Source organism: Oncorhynchus keta, chromosome 19 (assembly GCF_023373465.1).
Source record: "Oncorhynchus keta strain PuntledgeMale-10-30-2019 chromosome 19, Oket_V2, whole genome shotgun sequence".
Classification (NCBI taxonomy): domain Eukaryota; kingdom Metazoa; phylum Chordata; class Actinopteri; order Salmoniformes; family Salmonidae; genus Oncorhynchus; species Oncorhynchus keta.
In genome coordinates this window covers 27,293,179-27,313,449 of record NC_068439.1, presented here as the reverse complement: position 1 = coordinate 27,313,449, position 20,271 = coordinate 27,293,179, and the positions used below count along the sequence as shown (strand labels likewise).

Genomic DNA, 20,271 nt, shown 5'->3' with positions numbered 1-20,271 from the left:
GAACAGCTTTCTCACATAGGTATTCCTCTTGTCCAGATGGGTTAGGGCAGTGTGCAGTGTGGTTGAGATTGCATCGTCTGTGGACCTATTTGGGCGGTAAGCAAATTGGAGTGGGTCTAGGGTGTCAGGTAGGGTGGAGGTGATATGGTCCTTGACTAGTCTCTCAAAGCACTTCATGATGACGGAAGTGAGTGCTACGGGGCGGTAGTCGTTTAGCGTGCAAAGCTGTCATCAAGGCAAAGGGTGGCTACTTTGAAGAATCTCAAAAGTAAAATATATTTTGATTTGTTTAACCCTTACTACGTGACTCCATAGATGTGTCTTATTTCATAGTTTTGATGTCTTCCTACAATGTAGAAAATATAGTCAAAATAAAGAAACCCTTCAAATCAAATCAAATCAAATCAAATTTATTTATATAGCCCTTCGTACATCAGCTGATATCTCAAAGTGCTGTACAGAAACCCAGCCTAAAAACCCCAAACAGCAAACAATGCAGGTGTAAAAGCACGGTGGCTAGGAAAAACTCCCTAGAAAGGCCAAAACCTAGGAAGAAACCTAGAGAGGAACCGGGCTATGTGGGGTGGCCAGTCCTCTTCTGGCTGTGCCGGGTAGAGATTATAACAGAACATGACCAAGATGTTCAAATGTTCATAAATGACCAGCATGGTCGAATAATAATAAGGCAGAACAGTTGAAACTGGAGCAGCAGCAGTCAGGTGGAATGGGGACAGCAAGGAGCCATCATGTCAGGTAGTCCTGGGGCACTGTCCTAGGGCTCAGGTCCTCCGAGAGAGAGAGAAAGAAAGAGAGAATTAGAGAGAGCATATGTGGGGTGGCCAGTCCTCTTTTGGCTGTGCCGGGTGGAGATTATAACAGAACGTGGCCAAGATGTTCAAATGTTCATAAATGACCCAGCATGGTTGAATAATAGTAAGGCAGAACAGTTGAAACTGGAGCAGGAGCATGGCCAGGTGGACTGGGGACAGCAAGGAGTCATCATGTCAGGTAGTCCTGGGGCATGGTCCTAGGGCTCAGGTCCTCCGAGAGAGAGAAAGAAAGAGAGAAGGAGAGAATTAGAGAACGCACACTTAGATTCACACAGGACACCGAATAGGACAGGAGAAGTACTCCAGATATAACAAACTGACCCTAGCCCCCGACACATAAACTACTGCAGCATAAATACTGGAGGCTGAGACAGGAGGGGTCAGGAGACACTGTGGCCCCATCCGAGGACACCCCGGACAGGGCCAAACAGGAAGGATATAACCCTACCCACTTTGCCAAAGCACAGCCCCCACACCACTAGAGGGATATCTTCAACCACCAACTCACCATCCTGAGACAAGGCCGAGTATAGCCCACAAAGATCTCCGCCACGGTACAACCCAAGGGGGGCAACCCAGACAGGCCGACCACAACAGTGAATCAACCCACCCAGGTGACGCACCCCCCCCAGGGACGGCACGAGAGAGCCCCAGCAAGCCAGTGACTCAGCCTCAATGAGTAGGTGTGTCCAAACTTCTGTGTGTGTGTGTAAATTCCACTCTCCTATAAGGTCGTGGTCACACTAGCATCAGGCCCCATGTGTGCACTGCAGCCAGGTCACCCGTAGTCAGTGCGAGGAGGCAGTGGAGTCCCAGAGGCTTTCTATTGTAGCCTCACATTGTGTGATCACACCTAAAGAGGAAGGGCTGTTGTCACCCTCCTAGAGAGCTCTGGCTCCAGAACTGTTTGTGTTCACTATCTCTGATTGCGTAGTTCCTGTTTGGAGACCAGAGATGTCGAGATCGCTCTCACAATCTATTATGAAAGAATTAGGGTTTTAGGGTAGGGTGAAAGCTCTAGTGTGGTGGGTAAGCAAAAGCATCAAACCATTTGAAGACTACAACCAAAGCAGCTAAAAAAAGTTCCTTAAGTGCTGGTTATGGAGTGTTCCTTTGCAAATGGGTCCATAGTACATTATGTAATAATTTGTCTCCATATACTATCAGTCGATTTATATTGCTGCGAAATAGTCTCCTATCTCTGGGTGGACTCTCTGCTGTCCTTATCAGTTTAGTCTCGTCAGTCATCCCTGCCTTCTCTCGTTTATGCTCTTTATGTCATTTCCTCCCTCTTTTTATGGACTGGGTGCTCCTGTGAACCACCACCACCACCTCATCAGACCCTAGCAGAGAAGACCGAGAGGTTAACGTTGACACGTTTTTCTTCTACTTATATTAGCAGATGCGGCGTTGCATAATGGGTCAAAGTCAGAACAGATGCAACGGCAGTGTTGTGTAATGTTCAATAATAACTGCTGGAAAACAGCCAACCTACTGTGCTTGAGACGTGTTTGGCAGTAGAGACTGGCAGGGCACGAATCCTGCTAGTCCACTTCTCCAGTCACATCCACAGTGACTGAGCTGAATGCTAGAATTAGGATATCAGTCTAGGCTTAGCTGTCCTGTCTGTCTCCTGATATAAACGCAGCAATAAAAGAAAAGTCCTCTCACTGTCAACATCTGTTTATTTTCAGCAAACTTAACGTGTAAATATTTGTATGAACATAAGAGTCAACAACTGAGACAAACTGAACAAGTTCCACAGACATATGACTAACACAAATTGAATAATGTGTCCCTAAACAAAGGGGGTGGGGGGGGGGGATCAAAATCAAGTGTCAGTATCTGGTGTGGACACCAGCTGCATTATGTACTGCAGTGCATCTCCTCATGGACTGCAACAGATTTGCCAGTTCTTGCTGTGAGATGTTACCCCACTCTGCCACCAAGGCACCTGCAAGTTCGCGGACATTTCTGGGGGGAAAGGCCCTAGCTCTCACCCTCCGATCCAACAGGTCCCAGACGTGCTCAATGGGATTGTGATCCGGGCTCTTCGCTGGCAATGGCAGAACCCTGACATTCCTGTCTTGCAGGAAATCACTCACGGAATGAGCAGTATGGTTGGTGGCATTGTCATGCTGGAGCGTCATGTCAGGTCATGTCCCTGTAACGCACAGCTTTGAGATTTCCTGCAATGACAACAATCTCGTCCGATGATGCTGTGACACACCACCCCAGACCATGATGGACCCTCCACTTCCAAATCGATCCCGCTCCAGAATACAGGCCTCGGTGTAACGCTCATTCCTCCAACGATAAACGCGAATCCGACCATCACCCCTTGTGAGACAACCGCGACTCGTCAGTGAAGAGCACTTTTTGCCAGTCCTGTCTGGTCCAGTGACGGTGGGTTTGTGCCCATAGGCGACGTTGTTGCCGGTGATGTCTGGTGAGGACCTGCCTTACGACAGGCCTTCAAGCCTTCGGTCCAGCCTCACTGCAATAGGCTGAGAGTATGAGCACTGATGAAGGACTTGTGCGTTCCTTGTGTAACTCAGGCAGTTGTTTCCATCCTGTACCTGTCCTGCAGGTGTGATGTTCGGATGTACCTTTGCAGGTGTTACACGTGGTCTGCCACTGCGAGGATGATCAGCTGTCCGTCCTTTCTCCCTGTAGCGTTGTCTTAGGCGTCTCACAGTACGGACATTGCAATTTATTACCGTTATCCTGACCACATCTGCAGTCCTCATGCCTCCTTGCAACATGCCTAAGGCACGTTCACGCAGATGAGCATGGACCCTGGGCAACTTTCTTTTGGTCTATTTCAGTCTGTAGAAAGGCCTCTAGTGTCCTACGTTTTCATAACTGTGACCTTAATTGCCTACCGTCTGTAAGCTGTTAGTGTCTTAACGACCATTCCACAGGTGCATGTTCAGTAATTGTTTATGGTTCATTGAACAAGCATGGGAACAGTGTTTAAACTTTTTCAATGGAGATCTATGAAGTTATTTGGATTTTTACGAATGATATTTCCTGAGAAAGGGACGTTTTTCTTTTTTTTTGCTTAGTTGATATTAATGTACTGGACCCCTGGTTCCAGAACTAACTGAAGTGAAGGTTGAGGATTGAAGATAACAGATTCCACAGCATTCTGGATCTGCGGGGTGAGGGGCCTAACGTGAGAAACGTTTCCCCAGGCTGTTGCGTGGTGGTAGAGAACGGAAGTCCACTGCCCTGTGGGTGGTGCTGTCGTGAGTGAGTGAGTGAGTGAGTGAGTGAGTGAGTGAGTGAGTGCCCAGTGCAGCAGCTAGGTGGAGTGAGCACCTATGGGACCTGGCACCAGGTGAAGTAGAGACCACAACTTTGACCTTCATATTGATTGATTGCCCTGATGCAGAAAATGCTAATTGAGGATGGGGCTTCTTGCAGAAGGATAATGTGAGCAGCGTACTTAGGGGAGAGGGAGGAGGTATGAACTTGAATAATACACCATTGAGAAGCCTGACTGCATCTGTGGTTGGCCACTCACCATCTTGTAGGAACACAAATTATGAAATCATGTCGTGACAAACATCCCCGCAGCCAATCTCATTCCCAACGCCTTGTCAACATTTGCTGCATCACATGACGTAAGTCTGTCACAACTACGCAGAACCAACTCATTTAGGGCCGTTATTATTACTGCCACCTACATTAGCCACATATCGTGATTGTGTCTTACATCATTACTGTTATCCCAACAGATTGTCTTCATTCATGGAGTACATGTGGGCCACAGCAACCCACCATGTAACTAGCCCAGTTTCACAAATACTTTATGAAAGAATGCAATCTGTTGAAAAGCTTTTTTTTAATGATCGGCGTGGAGCTAAGCTTGTGGTGGCCTCTGCAGTAGCAGCAGCGTTTCACAAATAGAACCCCCCCCTGCCTATGTAACCTCATTTCGCTGCCTCTTTTTAGGATTATCTAGCACATAGCGAGAGGCTCTTCACAATAGGCATAAAATACACTAGACTACATGTTTTAGCCTGGAGAAAATGGATTTTAATTTTTCACTGCCGTAGATGTAATTATCTAATTAAAGTTAATCAGCCTTGATCAATACTGTGGACAGGGGGCCATAAAACACTACCTGGTCGGCATTGGAGCCTGAAGATGTGCAGTAAAACATGAGGCGCTGTGAAATATTTCCATAATGGACATAATGTAACAGTGGTGTGTGTTATCCCATCTGTGAAATATTTCCATAATGGACATAATGTAACAGTGGTGTGTGTTATCCCATCTGTGAAATATTTCCATAATGGACATAATGTAACAGTGGTGTGTGTTATCCCATCTGTGAAATATTTCCATAATGGACATAATGTAACAGTGGTGTGTGTTATCCCATCTGTGAAATATTTCCATAATGGACATAATGTAACAGTGGTGTGTGTTATCCCATCTGTGAAATAGGCCTGTGAAATACCTCTTCTTGTTATAACAGTAGTCCATAGTCTAAGCGCTCCGTTGGAGATTAAAAAAAATCTAAATCCCATTATCAAATGAGGTTTCTCTGGGGCGTATTTGTTTTAAACAAGTCTGAATGAGTCAGTGAACGAGTGAGGAATGTTCAGTTTACTCATTTAGTTAATAGACAGCAGTGAAGGAGACGTGAACACAGTGTGTACAGCAGGATGGAGAGAGAGAATAGTGCTTTGCCCTTTTTTATTATGCTGACTAGTGGGCTAGAAAAACCATTAGAAAGTAAATAGATGAAAGTTTACGAGAGCATGGAACCTACTTTACTATCTCTGCACCAACTGGCCCAACGTTCTTAACCACTAGGCTACCTGCCACCCATAGTTCAGTCTCCTCTCCCCCCTCTGCTATTCTCTGCATAATACATTATTTGCATGCATCCGAAATGGCACTCTATTCCCTAGTGCACTGCTTTAGATTAGAGCCGCTGTGTATAGTGCACTGCTTTAGATTAGAGCCGCTGTGTATAGTGCACTGCTTTAGATTAGAGCCGCTGTGTATAGTGCACTGCTTTAGATTAGAGCCGCTGTGTATAGTGCACTGCTTTAGATTAGAGCCGCTGTGTATAGTGCACTGCTTTAGATTAGAGCCGCTGTGTATAGTGCACTGTTTTAGATTAGAGCCGCTGTGTATAGTGCACTGCTTTAGATTAGAGCCGCTGTGTATAGTGCACTGCTTTAGATTAGAGCCGCTGTGTATAGTGCACTGCTTTAGATTAGAGCCGCTGTGTATAGTGCACTATGTAAGGAATAGTGTGCCATTTCAGACATATCCATTGAAGTTAATCACATGGTGCTTCAGGGGAAAAGACTGAGTCATCTTATGTGTTGTAGAGACAGGAACATCCTGGATATGGACGGAGGCCCGCTGTGTTTACTCATAACTTTTGTGGTTGTTGTGTAAATAATGCATTGGCCTCTTAGTGTGTGTGTGTGTGTGTGTGTGTGTGTGTGTGTGTGTGTGTGTGTGTGTGTGTGTGGCTTGGATAACAGAGATTAAATCACCACTGTTTTATTGATGCATCCATGTGTCTTACACCATCTTTCTGTCTCGTTTTCTCTCTCCAGCATCAAGTTACTGGCCGTCCAAGACCTGGTAGATCGGGAGGCCCTTGACAAGGTACAGTGTAGCAGTCCCTTACTTCACCTACTAGATAAAACACCTTTTCTTATTGATTTGGGGAGTAAAGCTGTGTGTACCTATAAGTCCACCAGTACAGATCATCTTTATGTTTGATAATTATGAGATGCTCTTGACAATAAAAACATGTAGCGATCCTCCCTCGATTGCTGTCTCTCTCACCCACTTAACCTTCTGTTCTTTCTCAATTAAGCATAATTCTCTTTCTCCCTCTCTTTCTCTCTCTCTCTCTCTCTCTCTCACTCACACAGCTGTTACTAAAAGTCTGCTCCAGCACTGCTATAAACACCAATATCATCTAGACACTGGCCAACATTTTACTTGTAAACACACAAATGATCTTCAGACTAGATCTGATCTGTTATCTACACGTCTATCCCTTTAACTGAGTGCATATTCACCAAACATCACCGTCCTATTGCTTCATTATTGTACATCAGGCAGCCCCTAGATATGACCTTCTCTGACTCTGTCCACAGCTACATTCTCCTGACCTCATTACCAAAGTAGAGCACGGATGTGCATAGAGAACCCCTAACGGGTTGATGACATTACATCCAGTAATGGAGAAGCAGGTATTTTAGCGGTATACAGCAGCATACCAGGGCAGTGTCCCCCATTTCTATCTCCTCGCACTCGTAAAGAAGACACCCTCTCCCTTTCTCCACACCTACCGTAGCAACTACTGACTGATTTATAGTAGTGAAAGCACAGGAGAGTGGCTTCACAGTTCACACTCTAAATGTTTGCCTTGAAATAGAACAGTTTACACCGAGGGGGAGAGAGACCGTATGTGATGTGCTCCTGGAGAGAGAACTAGGTCGGCAGAGCTGCTGTCTCTCAGAGAGAGTTACAGAGAGAAAGGTCCTCTCTAAAGAGAGGGATTGATAGTTTCTCTCTAAAGAGAGGAGGGAAGAGAGCTGAAAGGAAAATACAGGCGGAAGGAAGGGGGTTGCTCGATGAAGAGATGGTCCATCGATTCCTCTTTCCGCTCGTCTTCCACATATACAATGTTCTCTATCTCTGCAGTGCAGGCAGTCAGTGAGTCATGAAGTCTGAACGGTTCTGATTTCACACCATGTCCAAACCCAAAGGCGACGCAGTCACTGCTCTAACATCACATCTGTCCTCCTTGTCTTATTCCTCCAACTAATTCATCAACTCCCTGTAGGGTTTCTTTAACTCTCCAATGGAATTCCACAAATTGAATGTTAGATAAAATTCCAAAACTGAAATGACTTTATTTTTTCACCTTTATTTAACCAGGTTGGCAGTTGAGAACAAGTTCTCATTTACAACTGCGACCTGGCCAAGAGAGCAAAGCAGTGCGACAAAAAAAAAAACAGAGTTACACATAGAAAAGTCTATATACAGTGTGTGCAAATGTAGTAAGATTAGGGAGGGAAGGCAATTAATGGGCCATAATGGTTTCATAACCCCCCCTATAATCAGACAAAACAAGATTTAACTGTAGATACATACAGTGCATTCAGAAAGTATTCATACCTCTTCTCCCGAAATGAGAAAGAAAACATGTTTTTCAGAATTTCTTGCAAATGTATTACAAATAAAAAACGGATAGCTTATTTACATACGTATTCAGACTCTTGCTATTGAGCTCAGGTGCATCCGGTTTCCATTGATCATGCTTGATGTTTCTACAACTTGATTGGAGTCCACCTGTGATAAATTCAAATTATTGTTAATGATTTGGAAAGGAACACACCTGTCTATATAAGGTCTCACCGTTGACAGTGCATGTGACAGCAAGTCATGAAGTCGAAGGAATTGTCTGTAGAGCTGACAGGATTGTGTCAAGGCACAGATCTGGGGAAGGGCACCAAAAAATGTCTGCAGCATTGAAGGTCCCCAAGAACACAGTGGCCTCCATTTTTAAATGGAAGTAATTTGGAACTACCAAGACTGAGCAATCGGGGGAGAAGGGCCTTGGTCAGGGAGGTGACCAATGGTCACTCTGACAGAGCTCCAGAGTTCCCCCGTGGAGATGGTTGACCTTCTGGAAGGTTCTTTCATCTCTGCAGCTTTCCACCATGCCTTTATGGTAAAGTGGCCAGAAGGAAACCACTCCTCTGTAAAAGGCACATGACAGCCCACTTGGAGTTTGCCAAAAGGCACCTAAAGGACTCATGAACCATGAGAAAGAAGATTCACTGGTCTGATGATTGAACTATTTGGCCTGAATGCCAAGTGTCACATCTGGAGGAAACCTGGCACCATCCCTACGGTGAAGCACGGTGGTGGCGGCATCATCATGCTGTGGGATGTTTTTCAGTAGCAGGGACTGGGAGGCTAGTCAGGATCGAGGGAAAGATGTACAGAGAGATGCTTGATAACCTGCTCCAGAGCTCGCAGGAATTCAGACTGGGGCAACAATTCACTTTCCAACAGGACAATGACCTTAAGCACACAGCCAAGACAATGCAGGAGTGGCTTCGGGACAAGTCTGAATATCCTTATGTGGCCCAGCAAGAGCCCGGACTTGAACCCAATCAAACATCTCTGGAGAGACCTGAAAATAGCTGTGCAGCGATGCTCCCCATCCAACCTGATAGAGATTGAGAGGATCTGCAGAGAAGAATGGGAGAAACTCTCTAAATAAAGGTGTGCCACGCTTGTAGCGTCAAACCCAAGAAGACTCCAGGCTGTAATCGCTGATTGAGCAGCTGCCTCTAGGGGTGATGGCACTACTACTGGACAAACCCCCAACACAAATACATTATTTGATTGGCTTTCTGTCATTTGTTTACCTTTAATCTCTGCAAATATGGTCAACACATTTTATGAGGTGTCCATCTGTGATGCAGCATGACACACCACACGCTATGACACTATGACTAAAGCAGCAGTTTGAGTTGGCATATTTACTGACAGTTGACATTTTTCACTGTTTAGTCACTCTAAGCATGTAGCAGTCTTGGTCACTGTTTTCTTGTTCTGTTTTGTAGTTAAGGAACCTTCTGTGGTTTATGGTGAATTACTGAGCAATGATTCCTCTTCCCCTAAAAGATTACTCTTGGTGTTCTTCTAGTTTACCAGGCTTTGCTAGTGTAAGCTTCAGAACAACTTGACTGTGTCAACCTGAGTTTCATTAGGGCTGAGGCTGACTGGCAGTAGGGACTTTCACATTCACATTTCTTAGCCCAGTGCTATCATTAAACCTAGGTTAAATCTGACCACGGTGACTTACCCTTGCTTCACACAAGCACTTGTTAACCCTGAGCTAACCAAACAACAATCAGTAGTAGAGTAACATGGTGGAGGTAACCATCATCTAGTCAGTTGGTTACATCACAACACACACCCACACTATTTACAATTTTCACCCTTACGAACACCCCCCACAATATTGCTGTCTATCTTCCCGTTTCACACTCCCACACATTTCCTTTTTTCTTTCCCTCAGACTAGTACTGTATGTATCTATGTGTAACAGTAGTGAAATGTGGTAGTGGTGTGGATTTGCTATGCTTCCTTATTTCCATGACAACAAGTAACTATCTGGAATAAAGCACTCACTGCTGCTAAAATATCCAATGTCTCCATGGTGACCAGGTAGTGTTTTATGGCCCCCTGTCCGCAGTATTGATCAAGGCTGATTAACTTTAATTAGGGCTGCCCCCCTTTTGAAGGCCCTTTGATCAACCAGGGGGATGGCTCAGTCAGTCTCAACTTACTGTTGCGAGTTACAATGGGTGCAATTTTGAAATTTGATGGTGCATTAAGTTTTTCTCTTATGTCAGTCACTGATAGTCAGTTAGTCCATGTCAACTAAATATTTTTTGATTGGTAAATTAGTCTAAACTTGTAATATTCATGGATGAATAACTGCCAAGTGGGGCCACCATAGATTTGTTTGTTGTTGTCAGTGACTAAGATGTCATTAAAAACTGCAAACATTTCTCTCCGCCCTACAGCAAAATGTGTAGAATTGCAGGAAACTTGTTTTAAAACCAAAAAGAAATGACACAACATGAACTCTACAACGTAAAAGGAGTTTTCTATGGTGGGGTATGGTGGCCCAACTGCCACCCGCAGTTCCGATTTTCTTTTGTGGCCCCCACCCCATCAGAGTTTCCCATCATTGTGCTAGATTAGTGGTTCCCAAAATTTTTTATAGTCCTGTACCCCTTCAAACACTCAACCTCCAGCTACGTACCCCCTCTAGCACCAGGGTCAACGCACTCTCAAATCTTGTTTTTTGCCATCATTGTAAGCCTACTACACACACACACACACACACACACACACACACACACACACACACACACACACACACTATACAATACATTTATTAAACTTAAGAACGAGTGTGAGTTTTTGTCACAACCCGGCTCATGGGAAGTGACAAAGAGCTCTTATAGGACCAGGGCACAAATAATAATAATCCATAATTTCTCTTTATTTAGCCATCTTACATATAAAGCCTTATTTGTTCATGAAATCGTCACTCGTCACTCGCTCTGAAACCTTGAAGTAGTTGTTCCCCTTGCTTTGCAAGGGCCGCGGCTTTTGTGGAGCGATGGGTAATGATGCTTCGAGGGTGGCTGTTGTCGATGTGTGCAGAGGGTCCCTGGTTCGAGCCCAGGTTGGGGAGAGGAGAGGGACGGAAGCTATACTGTTACACCTGTATTTAGTTTTCATGCTAGTGAGGGCCGAGAATCCACTCTCACATAGGTACTTGGTTGCAAAGGGCATCCATGTCTTAACAGCGCGATTTGCCAAGACAGGATACTCTGACCGCAGCCCAATCCAGATTACATTTTCAGAGAACAACTTGTTGCGATTTCGATGAGGCTCTCTTGTTCAGATATCGGTAAGTGGACTGGAGGCAGGGCATGAAATGGATAATGAATCCAGGTGTTTGTAGTTCGTTTCGAGAGAATACCTGCGTAATTGTGCACCCAGACACTCCGGTGCTCTGACAATTTCACATTGTCCGTGAGCTTGAGTTCATTTGCACACAAAAAAATCATACAATGATGGAAAGACCTGCGTGTTGTCCTTGTTAATGCAGACAAGAGTTGTCCAACTTCTTAATCATAGCCTCAATTTTGTCCCGCACATTGAATATAGTTGCGGAGAGTCCCTGTAATCCTAGATTCAGATCATTCAGGCAAGGAAAAAACATCACCCAAACTCTATCATGCAAGCGGTCAGACAAGGGAAAATTATGGTCAGTAAAGAACTTTAAGCTCGTCTCTGTTTAAAAAAAAAAATGTGTCAATACTTTGCCCCTTGATAACCAGCGCACTTCTTTCCGTATGTTGTAAGAGCATTAAATGGTCGCTGCTCATATCATTGCATAATGCAGAAAATACACATTCAGGGGCCTTGCTTTAACAAAGTTAACCATTTTCACTTTATTGTCCCAAACGTCTTTCAATCTGTCATGCATTCCCTTGGCAGCAAGAGCCTCTCGGCGGATGCTGCAGTGTACCCAAGTGGTGTCGGGAGCAACTGCTTGCACGCGCGTTACCACTCCACTATGTCTCCCTGTCATGGATTTTGCACCATCAGTACAGATACCAACACATCTTGACCACCAAAGTCAATTTGATGTCACAAAGCTGTCCAGTACTTTAAACATATCCTCTCGTGTTGTCCTGGTTTCCAGTGGTTTGCAGAAGAGGATGTCTTCCTTAATTGACCCTCCATAAATGTAACGAACATATACCAGGAGCTGTGCCAGGCCCGCCACGTCTGTTGACTCATCCAGCTGTAACACATTTAATTCACTAGCTTGTATGCGAAGCAGTAATTGTTTCAAACCATCTCCTGCCATGTCACTGATGCGTCGTGAAACTGTTGTTTGATGAAAACATTGTCTGTATAGTGTTTTTTTGGGGGCCTTTTTCCCCCAGCATTGTCCCAGCCATATCCACGGCAGCAGGAAGAATTAAGTCCTCCACAATAGTATGGGGCTTGCCTGTCCTAGCCACTCGGTAGCTCACCATATAAGACGCTTCTAGACCCTTCCTATTAATGGTATCTGTTGCTTTTATACGTCTTACTACTTACTATACATGTCTTACTAGTTTTCAAATTGTCATGTTTCTAAATGTCTGCGCAAGAGGGAAGGTTTCCAGTGAGAGAGTAACGGTTAATGTGATTGGATGTTAATTCTTTTATGAGGCTACCTGTATTTGACGTTGTTATTTCGCTGAACACCAGATGGTTTACTTTTATTTTTGGCTGTGAAACAAGGCTACTCAGGCGAGGGGGGGAAAAACCCTCATCCAAATGTATAGCCCCTTTGGAAAATATAAATGTACTGTTTGAAAATGTGAAGGGTAAAAAAATTATGTGAATCCCATTTTTATTTTGCATTGCCCCGACGGTATTGCTTACCCCAGTTTGGGAATAGCTGTGCTAGATGAATACATTCGCAGGTCTCGGGAGCTGTGCCAAGGCCTCCTCTATACCCACGTCTTGGTTCATCCCTGGTTGAATTATGGCTGTGTGTTTATTGTTCCTGGGTAGAGCTGCCTTCCATCCATCCTCATATCTCCCTCCACTTCTGTCGGATCCAGGCATCATGGCGATAGTAAATCCTGCTTCCTTTCTTCCGGCTGCCATTTTGAAACTTTTGTTATTAGCATCATTTATGGTGGGCTACTTGTCGCTGTGTCAGACTGAGTTGGTTCTTGACATTAATGAGGCCGACAGGAGAGGACGATGGGGTATTTATTGATGGTAGTCACACTGCGTTAAAGACCCTCTGCTTTTCTGGTTCCCCATAGGGAAGCTCTCCCTCCGGGACTTATAGTAGACCTGGTAGCAGCTCAGCCAGGAAGAGAAGGACTTTCTCCCATTCCATCGTTGACAAACTTCAGTGACCTTTCACACGTTTCAACACTAATGGTGTCTGGTGCACCCTGAAATATATTTGGTCGCTTCCTTTTTCTGAGTCTATTTCCTGTAGAATACGGTACTACTTGAGGTAATTTCAAATGGTATAATTTTGGTTTAAAGGTATCATTTGAGGAGACATTTCAGTTATCTTTCACTTCATACTAAAATAGTGCTAATTTATTTGTATGTATTTTAAATATCTTCTGTGGCTATTTTAAGAACCGATCGTAGAGGATAAATAAACCGAGACAAAAATAGTGTTGACTGTAGTTGTGATGTACTGCTCTGTGTAGTCATACACACCCTACATCCAATGCAATGCCCACTTCATTAAAATGGAATGATGAGAATGTAGAATGACTAGTACACTATTTCAATGGTCGACTGTCCGTTGTTGTGTAATAATACGTACCCCTCTATTGTGTTGCAGTTCTGTGTGGAACTGAACCAGGGCTCGTTGGACAGTGTGCGGAAGTGGAGAGGACCACGGGGAGTATGGAAGAGTACCGTCTCTGAGAAACCCACAGGACTGTTCAACAAGGTAGGGGTACTGATTACATCACTGCACTAAAAAATTGTTTTCTTTCCCAATCTGTCTGTCTTTCTTGCTTGTCTTTTTCCAACTCTCTCCCGCTCTGTTTACCCCCCCAACCCCTCTCTCACATCCCATCTGAAACAGACCACCCATCTCAATAGTTCACACAGCCAAGATGTAAACACAGCCATTATCAGTAAAACATTTACTAACCCTATAAACTCTTGAACAACCTTTCTGCACTTATTAAAGAAAACCAACTAAGGGGTTGTTATCGATGACCAGACGTATCAAAATAGTTCACATGATCTAAGGCCTGCTGTAGGGATCAAAGGTCTAGTACGGTATGATTTAAAAGGGGGTTGATTTATGGGACCCTTTTTAGAGGACCTTTCAGTTCCCAGAATGTCTGTCTTAAACCACTAAGAATCTCTCTGAGAGGACACACACACACACTCTGTCTTCCCGACCACCAGAAGGCGTAAATAGCAGTGTTTATCCTCAGAGGAAGTTAGTCCTGATATAAATTTATTTTATTTTATATAGCCCTTTGTACATCAGCTGATATCTCAAAGTGCTGTACAGAAACCCAGCCTAAAACCCCAAACAGCAAGCAATGCAGGTGTTGAAGCACATTGGCAAGGCAAAACTCCCTAGAAAGGCCAAAACCTAGTAAGAAACCTAGAGAGAAACCAGGCTATGAGGGGTGGCCAGTCCTCTTCTGGCTGTGCCGGGTGGAGATTATAACAGAACATGGCCAAGATGTTCAAATGTTCATAAATGACCAGCATGGTCAAATAATAGGTCTGGGACAGGTAGCACGTCCGGTGAACAGGTCAGGATTCCATAGCCGCAGGCAGAACAGTTGAAACTGGAGCAGCAGCATGGCCAGGTGGACTGGGGACAGCAAGGAGTCATCATGCCAGGTAGTACTGAGGCATGGTCCTAGGGCTCAGGTCCTCCGGGAGAGAGAATTAGAGAGAGCATACTTCAAGTCACACAGGACACCGGATAAGACGGGAGAAGTACTCCAGATATAACAAACTGACCCTAGCCCCCCGACACAAAGTACTGCAGCATAAATACTGGAGGCTGAGACAGGAGGGGTCATGAGACACTGTGGCCCCATCCGATGATACCCCCGGACAGGGCCAAACTGGAAGGATATAACCCCACCCACTTTGCCAAAGCACAACCCCACACCACTAGAGGGATCTCTTCAACCACCAACTTACCATCCTGAGACAAGGCCGAGTATAGCCCACAAAGATCTCCACCACGGCACAACCCAAGGGGGGGGGGGGGGCACACCAACCCAGACAGGAAGATCACATCAGTGACTCAACCCACTCAAGTGACGCACCCCTCCTAGGGACAGCATGAAAGGGCACCAGTAAGCCAGTGACTCAGCCCCTGTAATAGGGTTAGAGGCAGAAAATCCCAGTGGAAAGAGGGGAACCGGCCAGGCAGAGACAGCAAGGGCAGTTCGTTGCTCCAGAGCCTTTCTGTTCATCTTCACACTCCTGGGCCAGACTACAGTCAATCATATGACCCTCTGAAGAGATGAGTCTTCAGTAAAGACTTAAAGGTTGAGCCCGAGTTTGCGTCTCTCACAGGCAGACCATTCCATAAAAATGGAGCTCTATAGGAGAAAGCGCTGCCTCCAGCTGTTTGCTTAGAAATTCTAGGGACAATTAGGAGGCCTGCGTCTTGTGACCATAGCGTATGTGTAGGTATGTACGGCAGGACCAAAAATCAGAGAGGTAGGTAGGAGCAAGCCCATGTAATGATTTGTAAGTTAGCAGTAAAACCTTGAAATCAGCCCTTGCCTTGACAGGAAGCCGGTGTAGGGAGGCTAGCACTGGAGTAATATGATCACATTTTTTGGTTCTCGTCAGGATTCTAGCAGCCGTATTTAACACTAACTGAAGTTTATTTAGTGCTTTATCCAGGTAGCCGGAAAGTAGAGCATTGCAGTAGTCTAACCTAGAAGTAACAAAAGCATGGATACATTTTTCTGCATAATTTTTGGACAGAAACTTTCTGATTTTTGAAATGTTACGTAGATGGGTAAAAGCTGTCCTTGAAACAGTCTTGATATGTTAGTCAAAAGAGATATCAGGGTCCAGAGTAACGCCGAGGTCCGTCAGTTTTATTTGAGACGACTGTACAACCATTAAGATTAATTGTCAGATTCATCAGAAGATCTCTTTGTTTCTTGGGACCTAGATAGAACAAGCATCTCTGTTTTGTCCCGAGTTTAAAAGTAGAAAGTTTGCAGCCATCCACTTCCTTATGTCTGAAACACAGGCTGCTAGCGAGGGCAATTTTTTTGGCTTCACCATGTTTCATTGAAATGTACAGCTGTGTGTCATCCGCATAGCAGTGAAAGTTAACATTTATGTTTTCGAATGACATCCCCAAGAGGTAAAATATAGAGGTAAAATATAACATCGGAGGGCCAAGCACAGGAAGCAGCTCTTTCTGTAGTTTAATTGGTATAGGGTCCAGTATGCAGCTTGAAGGTTTAGAGGCCATGATTATTTTCATCATTGTGTCAAGAGATATAGTACTAAAACACTTGAGTGTCTATCTTGATCCTAGGTCCTGCCAGAGTTGTGCAGACTCAGGACAACTGAGCTTTGAAGGAATACGCAAATTTAAAGAGGAGTCCGTAATTTGCTTTCTAATAATTGTGATCTTTTCTCAAAGAAGTTCATTAATTTATTACTGCTGAAGTGAAAGTCATCCGCTCTTGGGGAATGCTACATTAGAGTTAGCTTTGCGACAGTATCAAAAATACATTTCGGATTGTTCTTATTTTCCTCAATTAAGTTGGAAAAATAGGATGATCGAGCAGCAGTAAGGGCTCTTCGATACTGCACGGTACTGTCTTTCCAAGCTAGTCGGGCACCATTTCTGTTCCAATTTTCTGGAAGCTTGCTTCAGAGCTCGGATATTTTATGTATACCAGGGAGCTAATTTGTTATGAGAAATGTTTTTAGGGGTGCAACTGCATCTAGGGTATTGCGCAAGGTTAAATTGAGTTCCTCAGTTAGGTGGTTAACTGATTTTCATCCTCTGACGTCCTTGGGTAGACAGAGGGAGTCTGGAAGGACATCAAGGAATCTTTGTGTTTGTGAATTTATAGCACGACTTTTGATGCTCCTTGGTTGGGGTCTGAGCAGATTATTTGTTGCAATTGCAAACGTAATAAAATGGTGGTCCGATAGTCCAGGATTATGAGAAAAAACATTAAGATCCACAACATTTATTCCATGGGACAAAACTAGGTCAATGAGTCAATGATGGCTCCGAAAGCCTTTTGGAGTGGATCTGTGGACTTTTCCATGTGAAGATTAAAGTCACCAAAAATTAGAATATTATCTTCTATGACTACAAGGTCCGATAGGAATTCAGGGAACTCAATGAGGAACGCTGTGGACCCTTGATATAAACTTGGACTTTATTCTGTGGTGATGCCTCCAGTCAATAAGATGGATAGTACAGATGGATAGTACAGATGATAGTACAGATGATGTGAAGGGGAGGGGGGGTTGAAAACAAATCCTCCCCTCAGACCTCTAGTACTTTCAGCCTCCCAGCTCTGTAGTATAGAGGCTAGAGTCTGAGCCCTGTCCTCTAGTACTGTCAGCCTGTGTGATATAGATATAGTCTAGAGGCTGAGCTCTGTCCTCTTGTCCTGTCAGCCTGTGTGATATAGATATAGTATAGAGGCTAGAGGCTGAGCTCTGTCCTCTTGTACTGTCAGCCTGTGTGATATAGATATAGTATAGAGGCTAGAGGCTGAGCTCTGTCCTCTTGTACTGTCAGCCTGTGTGATATAGATATAGTATAGAGGCTAGAGGCTGAGCTCTGTCCTCTTGTACTGTCAGCCCGTGTGATATAGATATAGTATAGAGGCTAGAGGCTGAGCTCTGTCCTCTTGTACTGTCAGCCTGTGTGATATAGATATAGTATAGAGGCTGAGCTCTGTCCTCTTGTACTGTCAGCCTGTGTGATATAGATATAGTATAGAGGCTGAGCTCTGTCCTCTTGTACTGTCAGCCTGTGTGATATAGATATAGTATAGAGGCTGAGCTCTGTCCTCTTGTACTGTCAGCCTGTGTGATATAGATATAGTATAGAGGCTAGAGGCTGAGCTCTGTCCTCTTGTACTGTCAGCCTGTGTGATATAGATATAGTATAGAGGCTAGAGGCTGAGCTCTGGCTTTGAGAAGTTCACTGAAGACTGAGTTGACTCCAATACTGTTTCAAGGGCATCCTGGAAGTTGAACTAGTGTTCTTTATTCCTCTCTGACTCCCTGAGCGAAGGGAAGACGTTATTTGTCTGACTGTGTCTCCTGTTGTCCTCTCTCTTCCAGGGAGTCAGTTATTCTGGGTTCCTGTGGGACAGCTCTTCTGGGATTGACCTGAAAGATGCTTCGGTCCTGGAGAGTCCTGTCGTCAACGGCAACGGGATGCACCCCCACCCCCGGCCATATCTCGCCCACTTTTATGTAAGTCAACAAGGAGTGTGTGTTTGGTTGGAACTCCCTAAACTGATATTACGAATAGAATGCATGAGTCATTTTATTGCCCCTATCAAAACCATTATAACCATATAATGTCCTGCCAGAGAGACTAACATCATTTTAATGGTTAATATGTGACTAGGTTGGATCGTTGGAGATGACAATGGTCAATGTCCACATGAGTGCTGGGGCTTGGGAGTCCAACTGTAGGAACCACACCTCTGAGGAAGTCAAGGCCCACAGACTGACCTCCAGGATCCAGGACACACTGAAAGGTCAGTAGCTGAAGGTCACCCTATTCTGTCTTTACTAACCTTACGTCCTCTTCCTTTATTCTTACCGTCTTTCTCTTCAGTGGTTTAATGTTTTAGTTGAATTGACCTAGTTACAAAGCTAATGTAGCTACATTGCTAATGTCCATCTGTGGTTCATCTGTGTGACAGCTCAGAAGGGCCTGGTGGTGTTGGGAGACTTTGGCCTGCCCCCCCAGAGCAGTGAGCTGGACCAGCTGAGGAAGGAGAGGCTGAGCCCACTGGTGCCCCCCAACATGTTCACCAACATCAGCACCCGCTCCCCCAAGGGCTCCCTCTGTCTGGACAACATCTGGGTCAGCAAGTCACTGAAGAAGATCTACGCAGGTACGTCTATTTGATGTCTACTGATGTAACTGTGTGTCGGTGTAACTAGAAATGGTATGAACGCTACATATTCTCACTGCATTAACATACCAATCTAACCATTGGCACATGAATGCTAGACTTGAATTTGTCTGTTAGTGTTATGAGCTTGGCTATGGAGTGATTTTAGTGCCACCAGGAATTGAATCTGAATGTGTTACCCTCTGACCTGACTATATCTCCATGTGTGTGCTGCCCCCTGCAGGACACTGCCTGGTGGTGCGAGAGGGCCTGACCAACCCCTGGATACCTGACAACTGGTCGTGGGGCGGGGTAGTGTCCGACCATTGTCCTGTCATGGCCGAGTTCTACGTGGACGTGGCACAGAAGGAGCTGAGAAACAGAGTTTCCGTGGTAGAGAGAGGAGAAAGTATGTCGAAACACGAGCGGTGACTGTGGCTCGCGGTCGCCACAGAGATACAGAAGGAAGATTGTGGCACGGTGGGGTTGATGTGATATCAGACTGACTTGACTTTGCCCTGGACTGGATCCTGCTTTGGCCTGGGTTTTGCAGTGGATCGAAGGGTGGATTTACCTGACGAATGTGAATTGAAGCACCGAGATTGCCTTTTTAGTTTCCTTTATCAATGTACAGTAGAGACTTATCATGACATTGTTTTGCAGTAAATCATTTAAAACTGATAGTGTGTTAGACATCAGTGTGCCAAAACATTTTAAAAATGTATATGAAATAAAAGGAAATGGACATTCCCTGTGCTCATCTTTGATATGAGATCCAACCACTAGAGCCCTAGCATGTTCATGTCTGTCAGTGTTATGAGCTTGGCTATGGAGTGATTTTTAATGCCACCAGGAATTGAATCTGAATGTGTTACCCTAATACTATACAAGCAAACACAACTAATGTGAATTTCTCATGATTTTGTTGTACTTGTGCCTGTGACCTACAGTGTATTTGGAAGGTATTCTTACCCCTTCCCCTTTTCCACATTTTGTTTCCACATCTACACACGCCACCCCATAATGACAATCTACACATGCCACCCCATAATGACAAAGTGAAAACAGGCTTTTAGAATTGTTGCACATTTATTAAAAACTTATATTATTTCCATAACTATTCAGACCCTATGAGACTCAATTGAGCTCAGGTGCATCCTGTTTCAATTGATCATCCTAGAGCTGTTTCTATAACT

At 44.6% G+C, this 20,271-nt stretch overlaps 1 protein-coding gene across 1 annotated transcript in view; it reads left to right on the top strand.

Moving 5' to 3' along the window:
* LOC118397661 (endonuclease/exonuclease/phosphatase family domain-containing protein 1-like) overlaps positions 1-19,825 on the top strand; it is a 30,806-nt gene extending 10,981 nt beyond the window's left edge. Inside the window, exons 2-7 of the mRNA XM_052470116.1 lie at positions 6,422-6,473; positions 13,798-13,908; positions 18,288-18,422; positions 18,580-18,712; positions 18,881-19,075; positions 19,320-19,825. Coding sequence (XP_052326076.1) covers positions 6,422-6,473; positions 13,798-13,908; positions 18,288-18,422; positions 18,580-18,712; positions 18,881-19,075; positions 19,320-19,507 — 814 coding nt within the window. The 3' untranslated portion in view covers positions 19,508-19,825. The remainder of the gene's footprint in view (positions 1-6,421; positions 6,474-13,797; positions 13,909-18,287; positions 18,423-18,579; positions 18,713-18,880; positions 19,076-19,319) is intronic.
* Positions 19,826-20,271: the final 446 nt, after the last annotated feature.